This window comes from Podarcis gaigeae (assembly GCF_964106915.1).
Source record: "Podarcis gaigeae genome assembly, chromosome: 18".
NCBI classification, from domain to species: domain Eukaryota; kingdom Metazoa; phylum Chordata; class Lepidosauria; order Squamata; family Lacertidae; genus Podarcis; species Podarcis gaigeae.
In genome coordinates, this window is record NC_139696.1 from 3,396,598 (window position 1) to 3,411,496 (window position 14,899).

At 48.2% G+C, this 14,899-nt stretch overlaps 2 protein-coding genes across 11 annotated transcripts in view; one reads left to right on the forward strand and one right to left on the reverse strand.

The window, feature by feature from the left end:
- The window catches only part of GAMT (guanidinoacetate N-methyltransferase), a 218,826-nt gene that overhangs the window by 173,492 nt on the left and 30,435 nt on the right, over window positions 1-14,899 (forward strand). The gene's annotated exons all lie outside the window — the stretch shown is intronic.
- Window positions 1-14,899, reverse strand: part of DAZAP1 (DAZ associated protein 1) — a 51,773-nt gene that overhangs the window by 21,492 nt on the left and 15,382 nt on the right. For 5 of the 10 annotated variants that reach the window (XR_014559728.1, XM_083720611.1, XM_083720615.1 and 2 more), the window contains exons 2-6: window positions 13,671-13,711; window positions 12,813-12,979; window positions 11,203-11,268; window positions 7,932-8,036; window positions 1,849-1,897 (exon numbers count right to left, since the gene is read on the reverse strand). Coding sequence is in view for 7 of the 10 variants with exons in the window: in XM_083720611.1 (XP_083576737.1) it covers window positions 1,849-1,897; window positions 7,932-8,036; window positions 11,203-11,268; window positions 12,813-12,979; window positions 13,671-13,711 (428 nt within the window). In the remaining 3 variants the exon portion in view is untranslated. Of the gene's footprint in view, window positions 1-1,848; window positions 1,898-7,931; window positions 8,040-11,202; window positions 11,269-12,812; window positions 12,980-13,670; window positions 13,712-14,899 lie in introns of all 10 variants that reach the window. The other 5 variants (XR_014559729.1, XR_014559730.1, XM_083720614.1 and 2 more) reach the window with 1 other exon arrangement.

A 14,899-nucleotide genomic window follows, 5' to 3' on the forward strand; every position in this document is an offset into this window, starting at 1 on the left:
AAGCCTTCAAATTTTCCTGATTTGTCCCTGGGAAAGTTGAACTGTGAGAGCTTTAGGGAGTCGTTTAGGTAAAAAAATCATCACTTCTGGGTCTTGTTTTCATGGTGAGCACAAGTACAGGAAAGATGGAGGTTCTTTCATTGCCTCTCCCAACTTTAAGGGGGGGGGCGGGGAACCATGCAAGAAGATGCTGCTCTTTACTGTGTCAGTGAATTTTTCTGTTGAAACAGTGCAAAGCTGTTGCAAAACGAATTAAAAGGCATCAAAATAAGAGAAAAACCGCCCGCCCCCACTCCTCCTGCCCCCAAATATTGAAAACTTTCAAGTTTACACTCCAAATAAAGACAGATGCCCGAACCCCTCCTCCATTTGTGGAAATGGCCTGTACCTCTGTGATAATCTATCACCTAGAGAGAAGAAAATCTAAAGAGATATTAATCACAAACAGTTCACAGAGAGAGAGAGAGAGAGAGAGAGAGAGAGAGAGAAGAAAAAGAAGGGGAGGGGGGAAGAAAGAACTTAACGTTTACTGTACTTTTACTATGAAACACTTAAATATGCCACTAAGGATGTATGTCTAAATTAAAATAAAAACTAAGACTTAACAGCTTAATCAATATGAGGTGAAGAATTTACATATTGCTTTAAAATAAATGGAGTCAACAAGGAAGAGTGGAAAAGTCTAGATGGCAAACTGTTTCCTAGCATGTCTGACATGCTACCGAGTGGGTTAGGTGCAACTCACGCAGATGACGTTTTTTGTTTAAAAAAATTCTGCCTCTAAGAGCCGACTGAAAAGTGATTGGTGGAATGGAAAGCTAGACAAGACAAGGGCCGGTTCCCATTGGGGCTGAAGCTGGGAAGACACTGCTGACTCAGCCTTTGGAGTTCGGGGAGAAACTGCCCACTCACTCAAACAAACATAAAAACAGTTACCCCTCAAGGGTAACAGGGGGCTTTTGCCTAGATCCTCATCTGTGAAACTTTTCAAGAAGCAAGGTATCAGACGCGGCCTTTGGCCAATGCTTTTAGCTGAAGCCATTTAACGACAAAAAAGGGCAAAGCTGAACATATGTTCTATCCTACAGTTACTGATAACTGCAGCTTTGGAAAGGCTTTAAGAGCCTGTATGCTCAAAAAAATAAGGGACACGGGTGGCGCTGTGGGTTAAACCAGAGAGCCTAGGACTTGCCGATCAGAAGGTTGGCGGTTCGAATCCCCGCAATGACGGGGTGAGCTCCCGTTGCTCGGTCCCTGCTCCTGCCAACCTAGCAGTTCGAAGGCACATCAAAGTGCAAGTAGATAAATAGGTGAAGGTAAACGGCGTTTCCGTGCGCTGCTCTGGTTCTCCAGAAGCGGCTTAGTCCTGCTGGCCACATGACCCGGAAGCTGTATGCCGGCTCCCTCGGCCAATAAAGCGAGATGAGCGCCGCAACCCCAGAGTCGGCCACGACTGGGCCTAATGGTCAAGGGTCCCTTTACCTTTATGCTCTAAAGGGGGGGGGGCATAGGGGAATGTATAAGCTTAATGACTGCTTCTTTTCACTCCTTTTCCTTTGCCGATTTGAAGCAATTCAGGTGTCAACCTTTTCGTTACAGAAAACACCTTTTGGATGCATGGGCAAGTAGGGTGGAGACAGAGACGGACATTTAACACCTCACTTCAAAAGCAGTAACACACTGGGGGATGGAATTGCATGAATTACATGTAGTAGTTTGTTCAGTGGAATAATTTCCTGAGGCAATGTGAACAATATAGGTATATTATGTGTTGATGTTGTGAAAGTTTGCCATCTGACATAGGGAGAGGATAAAGAAATTTCAAGGACAAACTAGATTCTCCTTTACCTCGGGGCCGCTGCTTCTCTGCATCATAGATCATGACCACTTCAGTGACCTAGAAAAGAGAGAAGGGGAAATTCGACTGATGAAGCTCCCACGGGAGGGTTAACACACGGCAGCAGGATGAGGCCACGCAAAGCAGAAGCACAATCGGACGCTTGAGGTGCGGCTAGCGATAAGCATCGGATAGGAAGCAAGGCAGAATAAGCCATTGGCAAGTACCCTTCCCCAAGCAAGGGCTGAGAAGACCACTCCTGGCTCTTTCTTCTTTCGGGTGTTAATATATAACTGCAATAAACTTTTTTTTAAAAAAAAAACACAAATGGATAACTGAGAAAGCAATGCCAAAGTGCAAACCAAAGTCGCAGATCGGTAGAGGGCTACATCCCCACCGGTCTTTTAAAATTCTCCGGACAAGGTGCAGATTAATTGTGCCGAAGCAGCGGAAAACACAACTTGCTAGGAACAGGGAGAAAAGCAGATGGCCCTGGAGAGTGAGGACGGGTGCATGAGCTGGAGGAACAAACAAGGAACACAGAGCATGTTTTCTAGCCGTCTTAGTAATTGTTTCAAGCAGGCAGAATTCCCCAAGGTGGCAGAGTCTGCTCATATAAACAGGTGGCCCGCTTTAACTACCCTTTACTAACCTCTGTACCTCGCTTATTTTTTCAAGGGGCAATCTAGAGGCTAGTGCGTGCTAAGCAAGGGAAAGAGAGCCTCAAATGACAATCAGGGCTCCTAAGAAGACGTATTTTTCACTCCTGAATAACTGATGCCACTTGCCGTATTTTTCGCTCTATTAGACGCACCAGACCATAAGACGCACCTAGTTTTTGGAGGAGGAAAACAAGGAAAAAAATATTCTGAATCTCAGAAGCCAGAACAGCAAGAGGGATCGCTGCACAGTGAAAGCAGCAATCCCTCTTGCTGTTCTGGCTTCTGGGATAGCTGCGCAGCCTGCATTCACTCGATACGACGCACACACATTTCCCCTTACTTTTTAGGAGGGAAAAGGTGAGTCTTATAGAGCAAAAAATACGGTAATTATGACTCCCCGAAAAACTGATGCAAGATTGTCATGTTTGGATGGCTAAGCAGCTCCCACTCCAAATATAGGAAATCTCTCAACGTTTCCCCAAACAGTGAACTGAGGCAGTGGGAGATTCTTGGGTTGTGAAGTAATGGGCTGCCCATTCAGATTTCACCATTCTTTACAATTCTGTAGCCTCTGAAATCAATCTTAGCTGTCACTTAAAAGCCAGAGATCCCAGAGGCTGTGATTTCAAGAGAACACTTATTTTAAGAGCACCGCCAGCCAGACGGCTGAACTCAGGTGTTTGACTGCAGGGCCCAAATCTTCAGATGGTGCAAGAAGTCAGGGAGCAAGGCATATTCCTTCCCAGGCAGAATGGGCTTAAGTTGGCTCGTGCCAAACATCCTGAGAAGTGGGGAAAAGGGAGAGAGAGAAGTTGACAGCACTTGTAGGCTGGTAGTCTCTTGTCATTCTGTGATTTTCTAAACAAAAGAGAAATGTCTGCTTGGTTTGTCAGTGGAGTTCTTATTTGAGAACCTTGCATAGATATTTTTTGAGGTGTGTGTTTGCAGGAAAAGGTTTATATTTGAACACGGGGGCTGCTATCCCCCTTAAAGAGCCGTTCAAATTCCGTATTTTTCACTCTATAAGATGCACCAGACCACAAGGCGCACCTAGTTTTTGGAGGAGGAAAACAAGAAAAAAAAATATTCTGAATCTCAGAAGCCAGAACAGCAAGAGGGATCGCTGCACAGCGAAAGCAGCAATCCCTCTTGCTGTTCTGGCTTCTGGGATGGCTGCATTCGCTCCATAAGACGCAGACACATTTCCCCTTACTTTTTAGGAGGGAAAAAGAGTCTTATAGAGCGAAAAATACGGTAATGCTTCCTTGAGACAGCGTCGTTCCAGGGCATTCTGGAGAAATCGAGTCAGGAGGGACAGTGGCAAGTTTAAGAGCTGCCCAATCCTCAACATTCAGCCCACCCACTTTCACCGTCTGCAAATGAGGCCTAATCGGCAAATCTATACGGATTAATTTACTGGTGGCCTCTTTGGTTAGAAAAGGAGATAACAAGAGATGTCACCTAGCTAAGCACAAGGGGAAAGAAAGTGCCATCAGCCACAAGCTTGAGGGGCTCTGCTCCCCATTTTACAGGTCCAGCTCAGCCTGCCTCTGCTGTGGCAGGATGAGGACCTTTGGCACTCAGAGCCTCCCCAACCAGCCCCAGGAGGCTGAGCCGCTCACATGGGGAAGCTGAGGCTGAGTTGCTGAAGCAGCCATCAGTGGGAAGGAGAAAATTTATCACCCAGCACCACTCAAGGGCTTTTAGGTAGCATTTGCCCGGATGAGCCACAAATGCCCCCCCAGGGAGTATTTTGGGAGCCAAAGGACAACTGCATAATGAAATGGGATACACATGGGTCCACCCGGGGCGAGTTAAGGTTTGAAAAGACAACTCGTTTGGCAGGGTTCAGGTTACCAAGCATGAACGTCAATCTTACTAACATGGGTCAATTCCCTTTTGGGACCTGCCCAATTACACCTTGCCCATTGTTCGCCCCACCTCCCTACGAAAACCCCCTCAAGCAAACAGGAGCATCATGTTTCTGATTCATCTGGGCAAAAGTAGTCATTAGTTGCTGAACAAGTTCAAGTTTACACATTCGCTGCTGGGAAAAGCCAGTTCCCCTTTTATAATTGCGCGTCTCAAGTTGAATTCCAGTCTGCTTCCGAAACTGACCAAACTACAGTGGTACCCCGGGTTAAGTACTTAATTCGTTCCGGAGGTCCGTTCTTAACCTGAAACTGTTCTTAACCTGAAGCACCACTTTAGCTAATGGGGCCTCCTGCTGCTGCCGTGCCGCCGGAGCACAATTTCTGTTCCCATCCTGAAGCAAAGTTCTCAACCTGAAGCAATATTTCTGGGTTAGCGGAGTCTGTAACCTGAAGCGTATGTAACCTGAAGTGTATGTAACCCGAGGTACCACTGTGTATTTTGCAACCCTGCTCCCCCCCCCCCCCCACAAAGGCCTGGGTGGGAAGAGAGCCATTTTTAGCCAGCTGGCTGAAAAAGTAGCTAAGCGAGTCTATTAGATTGCAGACCGTGGGGAATTCTCGCATGCAGCCCATGGAGGCGCCCAACTCCACAGCCACTAGGGTCCCCAGGACGCTCTGCCCAAGGAACACCCACCCGAGAGGTAGCTGAGCTTGCCAAAAACGAAGGATAGGGTGGTTTAAGATGGGTGTTTGGAGGGATGCTTCAGGCTGTGTGAGTTGCCAGTGCTTATATATTCACCCAGAGCTGTGTTATTTCTGCACCACTCAGCAGTCTCCCTCCAGTTACCTCCCAGGCTGTCTAGTGAAAGATTAGGAGCAGGAATGTTTCCAGCACACACCGTGTAGACCCATGCTTAAAGTGTTTGTGCAGAGGACTGATGCTGAGCAAAGGGCATTCCAGGAATCTAAAGGACTACCAATAGTTAACAGAAGCAGGGTACTAGTCCCAATGAGACAGGGTTTTTAAGAAAACAAAAACCCAAGCACATGGTATCTAGGTGAGGTTTTAGAAACCAAAAGGATGGCGGGACAGGCCTGCCAAGGGCTTCAAAGGCTGAGGATGTTTTATTTATAATTATATTTATATTTATATCCCACCCTCCCCAGCCAAGACCAGGCTCAGGGCGGCTAACAACCAATAATAAAAACAAGTTGATTAAAATACAATTTTAAAAAACAAGATTAAAATGCAACATTAAAGCATTAGGATGCAGCCTCTTCACAGGAGGAGAAAGGAAAAAGAAAGAGGGGGAGGGAATCAAACTGATTCTAAGCCAAAGGCCAGGTGGAACAACTCTGTCTTACAGGCCCTGCGGAAAGAAATCGGATCCCGCAGGGCCCTGGTCTCATGAGACAGAGCGTTCCAGTGTTGAGAAGGCCCTGGGCTCTGGTTGAGGCTAATCTAACTTCCTTAGAGCCCGGGACCTCTAGGTTGTTGCTATTTATGGACCATAATACCCTGGCACAGGTCCTTGCCCACCCTTCTACCTGCGCCTCTCAAATCCATTCTGTTCCAGCACACCTCAGATCCAATTTCCTGGTACTTCCTAAAGCTGCTGTTAGAACTCCTTAAATTCCTGTGAAATTTTTGGGGTTTGGGAAGGAAGGGAAACTATGAAAAATCAGCATGACACCTGGGGGCTTATTGCAGGGGAACAAGGAGGACAGGAATACAGATAACCCTGGTTGGACTTACTATTATTAAATTCATTACCCACTCTTCAACAGAAGGCCACTCTGCCAGTGCATTAAAATTACTCCCCGTGCTCCCAATTCAGTCCCAGCATAAAACATACCACTATTTACTATTTTGGGAATCAGTCAACTCTTTTCCTGGGTAAGCCAGGGAAAGTTTAGAAACAACAGGTCCACAGAAACTCAAGTCTCTGGGAAAGGGAAGAGTTCTGGGGAAATCGTGCTTCACTGGTAACACTCCAGGCGTAAACCTACGCAAATCCGCTGTTGTGATTAAATAGGTTTTTCTTGTATTAACAAAACCCTGTTTTCAAAGCTTGCTGGTGCGATTCTTCCATTTCTTTTCAGGCCCTAGGTGCCTGGAGCACAGAGATAAGGGCCAAAGCCTGCCCGGAACTGGGAGTCTACCATTCCCTCTCTGCTCCAAACATAAGCAGCTTGCAAATTGAAGTATAAATGCAGGCAACCTATGTCCAAATAATGATGAGTTGTTTGATGACTTACCTGCTTTGGGGGTGGGAGGGAGAAAGAAGAGGGGTGGGGGGGGGGGAGTGAAGAATGTGGCCCGCTTGAGAACAAAGCATGAAAATGATCTGCGAACCATTCAGGCAAACTGCACCTTGACCAAAAATAGTAGGTGGAAGAGCTACTTCTGTGAGTTGGCCTTTTCACCATCGACCAGCCCCAATGGAAATCCCCACTCCCTGGCTCTAAGAAAGGGTGGTCATCTATTATCAGGTGCAAGAGAAGCTTGCTAGACACACGCAACTCAACATATCCCTGCTAAATTATACCCTTGCGGTGGATTTTGTTATAAGCCAGGATTGGGGGGGGGCATACTTGACCAAAGAGTGAGGAATGGATATAATTAATTAATTAATTTGTTTACTACTATACAGGTGAAACTCGAAAAATTAGAATATCGTGGGAAAGTTCATTGATTTCAGGAATTCAACTTGAATGGTGAAACTAATATATGAGATCGACTCGTGAAATGCAAAGCGCGACGTGCTTCTACTTCTCAGAGGTCCAATCTTGTTCGATTTGCAATCCTTGTTTTGCTGATTTCCTTGAATATTCTAATTTTCTGAGATGGTTAATTTGGGGTTTTCACCAGCTGTACGCCATGATCATCGCAATGATCACAAATCAAGGCATGACATATCTCGCTTTGCATGTCATGAGTCTATCTCATATATTAGTTTCACCTTTCAAGTTGAATTCCTGAAATCAAGGAACTTTTCGATGATATTCTAATTTTTCAAGTTTCACCTGTATATGAATAGGGGACCACTGAGCCCCTCACCAGAGGCTCCAGCTTTCGGGTGGGGGGACCCTAGAGACAGTCAGGACATCAAGGGAGATATCACACTGGCTGGTCAGTCCACCCTGAGAAGACACGAGGGGCAAGAGCAGACTTCAGGGCATCAAATTAATACCAGCCGAGGCCTTAGCAAAGAAATTATTTCTGCCACAAAACAGTACAAAGACACAAAAGCCATGCTGTCTGCATTTTGCAAAAATCAGGCATCCTTATGCTGGATCAATGGGACTTTGAGAAGAGGCTAAACCATGGACTCAGGATTCTGAAACTGAACACCTGAGAACTAGGGGCTTTTATGACTAATGCAAAGAAATGTAGGTTGGTTGGTTTTTAAAAAGGAGCAGCCAGCCACAGGAATATTTCATGTTGCTGAAGCAAAATATCGAACTGCAGGTGTAAGGGAGGGAATGGAGATGGAGGAGATGGGAGAAAGAAGCTGCTTTCTGGAGACCTGATGCCTGCCACCGCAATAAACTCACCACTCCGAACTTCTTGAAGTATTCCCTGAGCTCTGTCTCGCCGCAGTTGTGAGGGATCCCACCGACAAATATTTTATTAGATTTGTTATCGCTCCTGGATCCTTTCTGCTGAGACAAAAGGGACAGAAACGGCGGCAATTAAAACTAGGATGTATCCTTCAAAACGACGCTTGTGCTGTGCCTGCGGAGGCGCTGGTCCTTTTGACGGCCGAGCAACTTTGGCCTTAAAGGGAGAGGGGCAAAAGGGTTCTTTCACGTTGGACTTAAAATTCAGAGACGGACCAAGCTGCACTTCGTAACTTGTCTTGCAGCCTGCAGTTCAGATACGGCTCAAAGACACACACCCTCCAAAAAAACCACACCAACCAACAACAACATTCGTTCACGCGGCCAGACTGCCATTTGTCAGCATGTGTCTCCACTGCAAATGGCAGAGGGAGGGAGGTACCGTATTTTTCGCTCTATAAGACACACCAAACCTTAAGACGCACCTAGTTTTTGGAGGAGGAAAACAAGAAAAAAAATATTCTGAATCCCAGAAGCCATGACAGCAAGTAGGATCGCAGCTCAGCAATCCCGCTTGCTGTCCTGGCTTATGGGATAACTGCGCACAGCCTGTCCCAGGCAGCGGCATAAATTCTCCCCCTGCCCGGGAGAGGCTGCACGTGGCTAAGGCTCCCCCAAGAGCCGCACTCCCTTTAAAGAGCACATGGAGCGTGTGTGCGGCTCTTGGGGCCCCCAAGAGCCACACACACGTTCCATGCGGCTCTTTAAAGGGAGCGCTGAGCAGAGCCTCCCGCCTGCATTCGCTCCATAAGACGCACACACATTTCCCCTTACTTTTTAGGAGGGGGAAAGTGCGTCTTACAGAGCGAAAAATACGGTATATATGAGGCAGCACCAGTGGGGTGGGAGTTGAGAGAGATGTTTTCAATGGGTAAAGGTAGAGAGGAAGCCCATTCCTCTTACCATTTGTATTGGTCCTCTTATCTGAGCTTTGTAGGGGCTTTTGAGCAAAGGCTATTGGGGGGCTAGGGCACCTCCCTGACCTCCCCCCCCCAAATAATTCAGCAACTGAAGCAGTGAGCAATAGTCACAAGTATTCCTGTCCTACTGGAAGGAAGTGCTGATGCGTTGTGCTACAAATGTGCATCCAGGTGCCGAAATGGAAATATTTGCATGTGCATGGAATCGCATCAGCCAGAAGGTGAACAACTCAGACGTTACCTTTCTTGAAAACCAGCTGCACCTAAAAGGCTCACGCTACTGGAGCAAGCACCTTGGAAAGACTCGCCAAGTTAAGCTGCCGTGCGTGAACTGAACTCTGCCTGCGTGTGGAAGTGCTGTTAAGAACACTGTAATCATTTCTTCCCCGCCCATGCCTCCTCCGTATAAGTGAGATGGGCAGCGATCAAGTACAGCAAACAGGACAAAGGTGAGAAGGGAGGGAAGGATTTGATAGCAAGGGCTGATTATCAAGGAAAGGAGAGTTGCAGTACAGGTCCGGAAAAGCTTGGCAGAAATGGAGGCTGAAGGCATGGCTTGAGAGCAGAGGAGGAGAGAGGACACTCTGTGGAGAGCATACCGTATTTTTCGCTCCATAGGGCGCACCGGAAAATAGGGCGCACCCAGTTTTCAGTGGGGGGGGGGGAATCAAGAAAAATAATCTTATTTCCCCCCCAGCCCCAAAGAGCAGCGTACAGGATGCGCGCAACCTCTCCCTGCCGGAGGGGTTGCGCGTGGCTGTGGCACAAGGCAAGGCAGCCAGCGGGATGGATCCCACTGGCCTGTTTTGGCTTCCTCTTTAGCCCCACGCAACCTCTCCCTCCCGGGAGAAGCTGCGCAGGGCTAAAGAAGGCATAGCCCCGTGCAGCCTCTCCCTGCCGGAGGGGCTGCGCGCGGCTATCCCAGAAGCCTGGAGAGCGAGATGGGTCAGTGCGCACCGACACCTCTCGCTCTCCAGGCTTCAGCAAAAGCAACACAAAGCATGCTCCCTCTGCGCTTGGGAGGCTTACCATTGCTATCGCTGAAGCCAAGGAGCCTGCATTCGCTCCATAGGACGCACACACATTTCCCCTCAATTTTTGGAGGGGGAAAAGTGCGTCCTATAGAGCGAAAAATACGGTAGTTAAAAAGCAGGGACAAGGGTGGGAGTGGGAGAAGGGAATGGGCAGCTGAGAGCTGACAGGTGTGGATGGAGCCGAAAGCGAGGGGACAGTATGCCAGGGAACCTGGAACTGATGTGGGTGGAAAATGGAGACACTTGCAGAAAACCCCAGAGGGCAGATGTGTAGGCAGAACTCTGAAAAAATCTCCAAGCTGTAGAGACTTACCCTACATGCTCCCAAGGCTGGGCTGCTCCTAACTGACAGGAGGAGCTGACCCAATGGAACCCCTCACTTCACAAACTGAACAAGCACACTAGGACACTCGGTAGACCCTTCATTGTGGTAGCAACTGCGTTATGGAACTGGCTCCCCAGTGAAGCCAGCTAGGCTACTTAAGTACAACAAGGGAGGTCAGGAAGTGAAGACACGTTTGGTCACTAAGACTTTATGGCTAATGACTTTCCTGGCCTGTGCTGACGGTCACTGGCTCTTATAACACTTATGGCTCCTTTCTATCCCCACTTGAACAATTCCTTTGCGGGGGAAGGATAGACATAATACAGTGGTACCTCAGGTTAAGTACTTAATTCGTTCCGGAGGTCCGTACTTAACCTGAAACTGTTCTTAACCTGAAGCACCACTTTAGCTAATGGGGCCTCCCTTTGCCGCTGCATGATTTCTGTTCTCATCCTGAAGCAAAGTTCTTAACCTGAAGCAATACTTCTGGGTTAGCGGAGTCTGTAACCTGAAGCGTATGTAACCCGAGGTACCACTGTATAAACATCAATAATAAATACTCATTGGGCAAGGAGGCATCTGAACACAACCATGTTCATGTGTCCGTGTTAACATGCCCCACTGCAAGCAGCAGGTATACACATATCAAAACCACAGCTGCCCCCCCCCAAAGCACCAGATCGTGAAGATCAGCGGGTTCAGCTGAGCACACTAAAATATGGCTGCTTTCAGCAAGCGGTGACATCTGGCAACCCAGTCCCCAGAGCTTCATTTGTGTTTTGACAGCGCGGCTGAGTTTTGCTGCCCTGCTTCCAGCGGGTTAACAACGCTCCTCAGAATCTGGACATGGGAAACACCGGCAGCTCAGCAAGGGCACCGAGGGAGGAAAGAGCGGAGAGCGACACATGCCAAAGCGGCTTCCTTACCCATCCCTCCTTTGGTCGGGTTCTCTCTGGCTGCATTCCGCGAGGGGTGCAAGGCTTTGGATCAATCTGTCAAACAAGGGAGAGGGTGAAACAGGAGGCAGGGCAAGCCAGAGTTGTATTTGAAAAGAAAAGAAGACCCGAAGCTGGCTTTGCCCGATGCTGGCATTCAAACAAGGTCCTGCCCTCCTGTGGACAGCTGAAACCGTCTCTCAAGAAGCCCATAGGGGCAAATCTAACACAGGCAGATGTGTAGCAACTCAGCACAGTCATCTTCTCTAAAGGCAGCCACCAGGCTATGTGGCAGGAGGAGAGAAGGGATGGCAGGGCCTTTAAATCAACGCACAGCTGAGAGACCGGCAATGTTTGGCTCCTCCTCTCCTTGTACATTCTAGCCAGTCGTTATAAGACACTGCTGCCGAAGCCTCCTTTCTTTCTTCTTTCTGAAGGAGCGTTTCCACCCCCATCGTTCTACCCGGACACTGAGGTCCAGCTCCGAGGGCCTTCTGGCGGTTCCCTCACTGCAAGAAGCCAAGTTACAGGGAACCAGGCAGAAGGCCTTCTCGGTAGTGGCGCCCTCCCTGTGGAACGCCCTCCCACCAGATGTCAAAGAGAACAACAACTACCAGACTTTTAGAAGACATCTGAAGGCAGCCCTGTTTAGGGAAGCTTTTAATGTTTGATGTATTACAGTATTTTAATATTTTTTGGGGAAGCCGCCCAGAGTGGCTGGGGAAGCCCAGCCAGATGGGCGGGGTATAAATAAATTATTATTATTATTATTATTATTATTATTATTATTATTATTATTATTCCTCCTCCTCCCCAATCCCTTTTCCACGCCATGTCTTTGAAATCCCTGAGGGCAGGGACTGATTTGGAAGCCTTTTAGTTTCGTTTTGCTCAAGAGCTGAGTAAAAATGCTTTGGATAAATACAGGCAGGCTAGGAAACTCTGAATCAAAGTGGACCTACCAGTCGCTCTCAGGGCTGGCTGCTTGCCCGCTCCTCCCTAGCGTGTAAATGGCCACTCACCTGCGAGTCAGGGCTGGCAAGGACCAGGGCAGTGAGGCTGCTGCAAACTGGGAAGAGAGCTGGGCCTTAATCCCCTTGGGGAAACTGATGGGCAGGCTGTCAAGTCCAACGCTGGTGGACCGATTTGCAAGCCTGCCTCGTTTACGCCACACTTTCATTTCGCAAGAGCATGACAGCAGCCACCCGCCAGACTTCGCAAATCCAAGAGACAGCAGAACACACAAGGGCAGCTACTTAACCTGGTGCGCCCCCCACTGACCAAGAGATACTTTGGGGTGGTAGCAATTCCAAAAACAGGAAAGGGGGGTTCATCTAGCAGTCAAGCGGAGAGGGGAATCTCACTGTTCACCACCCATGATATCGTGAACAGATGTTAAGGTATGGGGGAGAGCGTATAAGAGAAGGGCTGAAAGTCCCCCTAAAAGCCGAGTTCTAATTAGGTTTGGCCTCAGTTCAGTCACATATGGAAGGAGCAATTGCTCAACCAAAGCTTTTAATTATTCAGTCAGTCACAGTTGCCTGCTTAGCTTAAGAAATAACTGGGAAAGCAATCACTCCCCCACCCGACCCAAAACTTACATTTCGGCCATCTAATGTGTGAGGCCTGCTGGCCAGGACTGTCCCCACACAATTGGGATCTTTGAATTTGACGAATCCGAACCCTCGCGACTGATTCGTCGTCTTATCTTTCATTATAACACAGTCGACAACTTCCCCATACTGGGAAAAGTAGCTGCGGAGAGTTTCTGTTGAAGAAGCACACACACACATGCATTTTGTTGAGGACGATTTGCCGGGAGACAGATAATGTGGGCAGTGACGGAAATAGATGCACCCCCACAACACATGGTCTCAAGCTGGCTTGCACTTTTTTTGAGAACATAAGGAAAGCCCGCAGGATCAGGCCAACAGCCCATCTAGCCCAGCGTTCTGTTCTCACAGTGGTGAACCAGAAGCCTGTGGGAAACCCGCAAGGACGGATCCAGGAGGGATGGCAGACATAGCCCCTGCAGGGCAACCAAAACAAATGCTTGAAGTATTCGTTACCTTAAAATGGGTTCCCAGCCATTCAGTGCTTTGAGAAGCAGCGGAACGCTGTTCAGAGCAGACTCGTAGGGTCCACAGAAGGACGGCTTAATGGTGGAGGCAAGACAGCCAAGGCACAAGGAGCAATTTGTAGTTATAGGGAGGCTCGTTTTAATAAGGCTTGAGGATTCGTGCTCTCACTCACTAACCACTATCCTCCCCACACCCATCTCTCAGACAAACAACCCATCTTGCAGGGTGCAACTGAGGCTGCACTGGCCTCAGGGAAACCCCAAATGCTTTGGCTATGAGGCAGCCCTCTCAAAGCCATGATACAACGAGAGCAGCAGCCCAGAGGCAGGGGATCTGAACCTCAGTAAGATGTGCATGATCAATTTAGGAAATGGTTACCTTGCGTGGTACTCCAGTCAAGGCCACCCACAAACAGCTTTCTGTAATTCAAAGAACACAAAGGTTAGTATCTGCTCTGCGAAAACAAAGGCCCCTTGAAATCTGACAGCCCACAATCTACATAAACACTCTTCTAGTAGGGTGCTATACCATAATAGGCAGTGTGTAGCAGTGTGTGCATGCTTTGTAGATTGTAAATGTACTGCTACCCAAGAGTTAGCTCAGCACTTTTACTTACCTTATGAAGCAATGTGTCAGAATAAAGCAAAATTTCTTAATGATCATTACTCCATCACACCATTGCAAAAAGCACAATATTAAGAATGTATGGAGTGCTGGTTTATATATATAGATATATTGTGAAAAGATGTGCTAACACTTTACAGTCTGAATCTCATCCACCCAGCTGCCCTTTCAAGAAAGCCTTTGTTCTGCCCCTTTCACCAAGAGGTAGACGTTTGCCAAGGCAACCAAGAAAGGTCACAGCTCAGCTGATATTTCAACTTCGATCTCTCGCTAACACCCTATTCACTAGACCACAAAGGCCCTGGAAAGCCATTCTGGCAGGCCGTTTGTTTCCCCTAAACTGATTCAGACAAACCGTTTGTGCCTGGGGAATTGAACTGCATCCCGGGAAGGTGTCCAGCAAGTAATTCGCTACCGGCAGCAACAACTTTTTGCAAGTGCCCTTTTATTTTGCAGGCGGCGAGGAAGGACCTCACAGCTGCTGCAGTGCTCAAGCAATCTATGCAACAAGTTCGCCTAGCCTATGCCCAGCTTAGGGATTGAACTGCCAACAGAGGGCCTGGCAGGCTCTCCATCAAGAATACCTCCTCGATTTTCTAGACGCACTCCCGCCAGCACTAGAACCTTAGGTGCATGGTAACGTAACAGTGTAATTTGAACACTAATGCTGTCATATGAGCATGGGAACACTAGGACTGTGGCTCATTAGGGCTTCGAAGCCAATGGAACTATTACAGTCAAACAGTGTGCCACGGGGCAGGGAGAGGCAGAGACTGGGGTGCTCCAGGGGTTCTTCAACTCCAGTTCCCACCAGCCCCAGCCATACATCAGGGATGATGGGCGCTGGAGTTTAGCAGCACCTGAAGAGCCACAGGTTCCCCACCCTTCCCACCTGGGGCATTTAAGCTTTTTGTGTCCTGTCCCTCTATGCTAGAGATGCACACCTGACCCTCCCTGCGCATGCACACTCCACTTGCTGCACT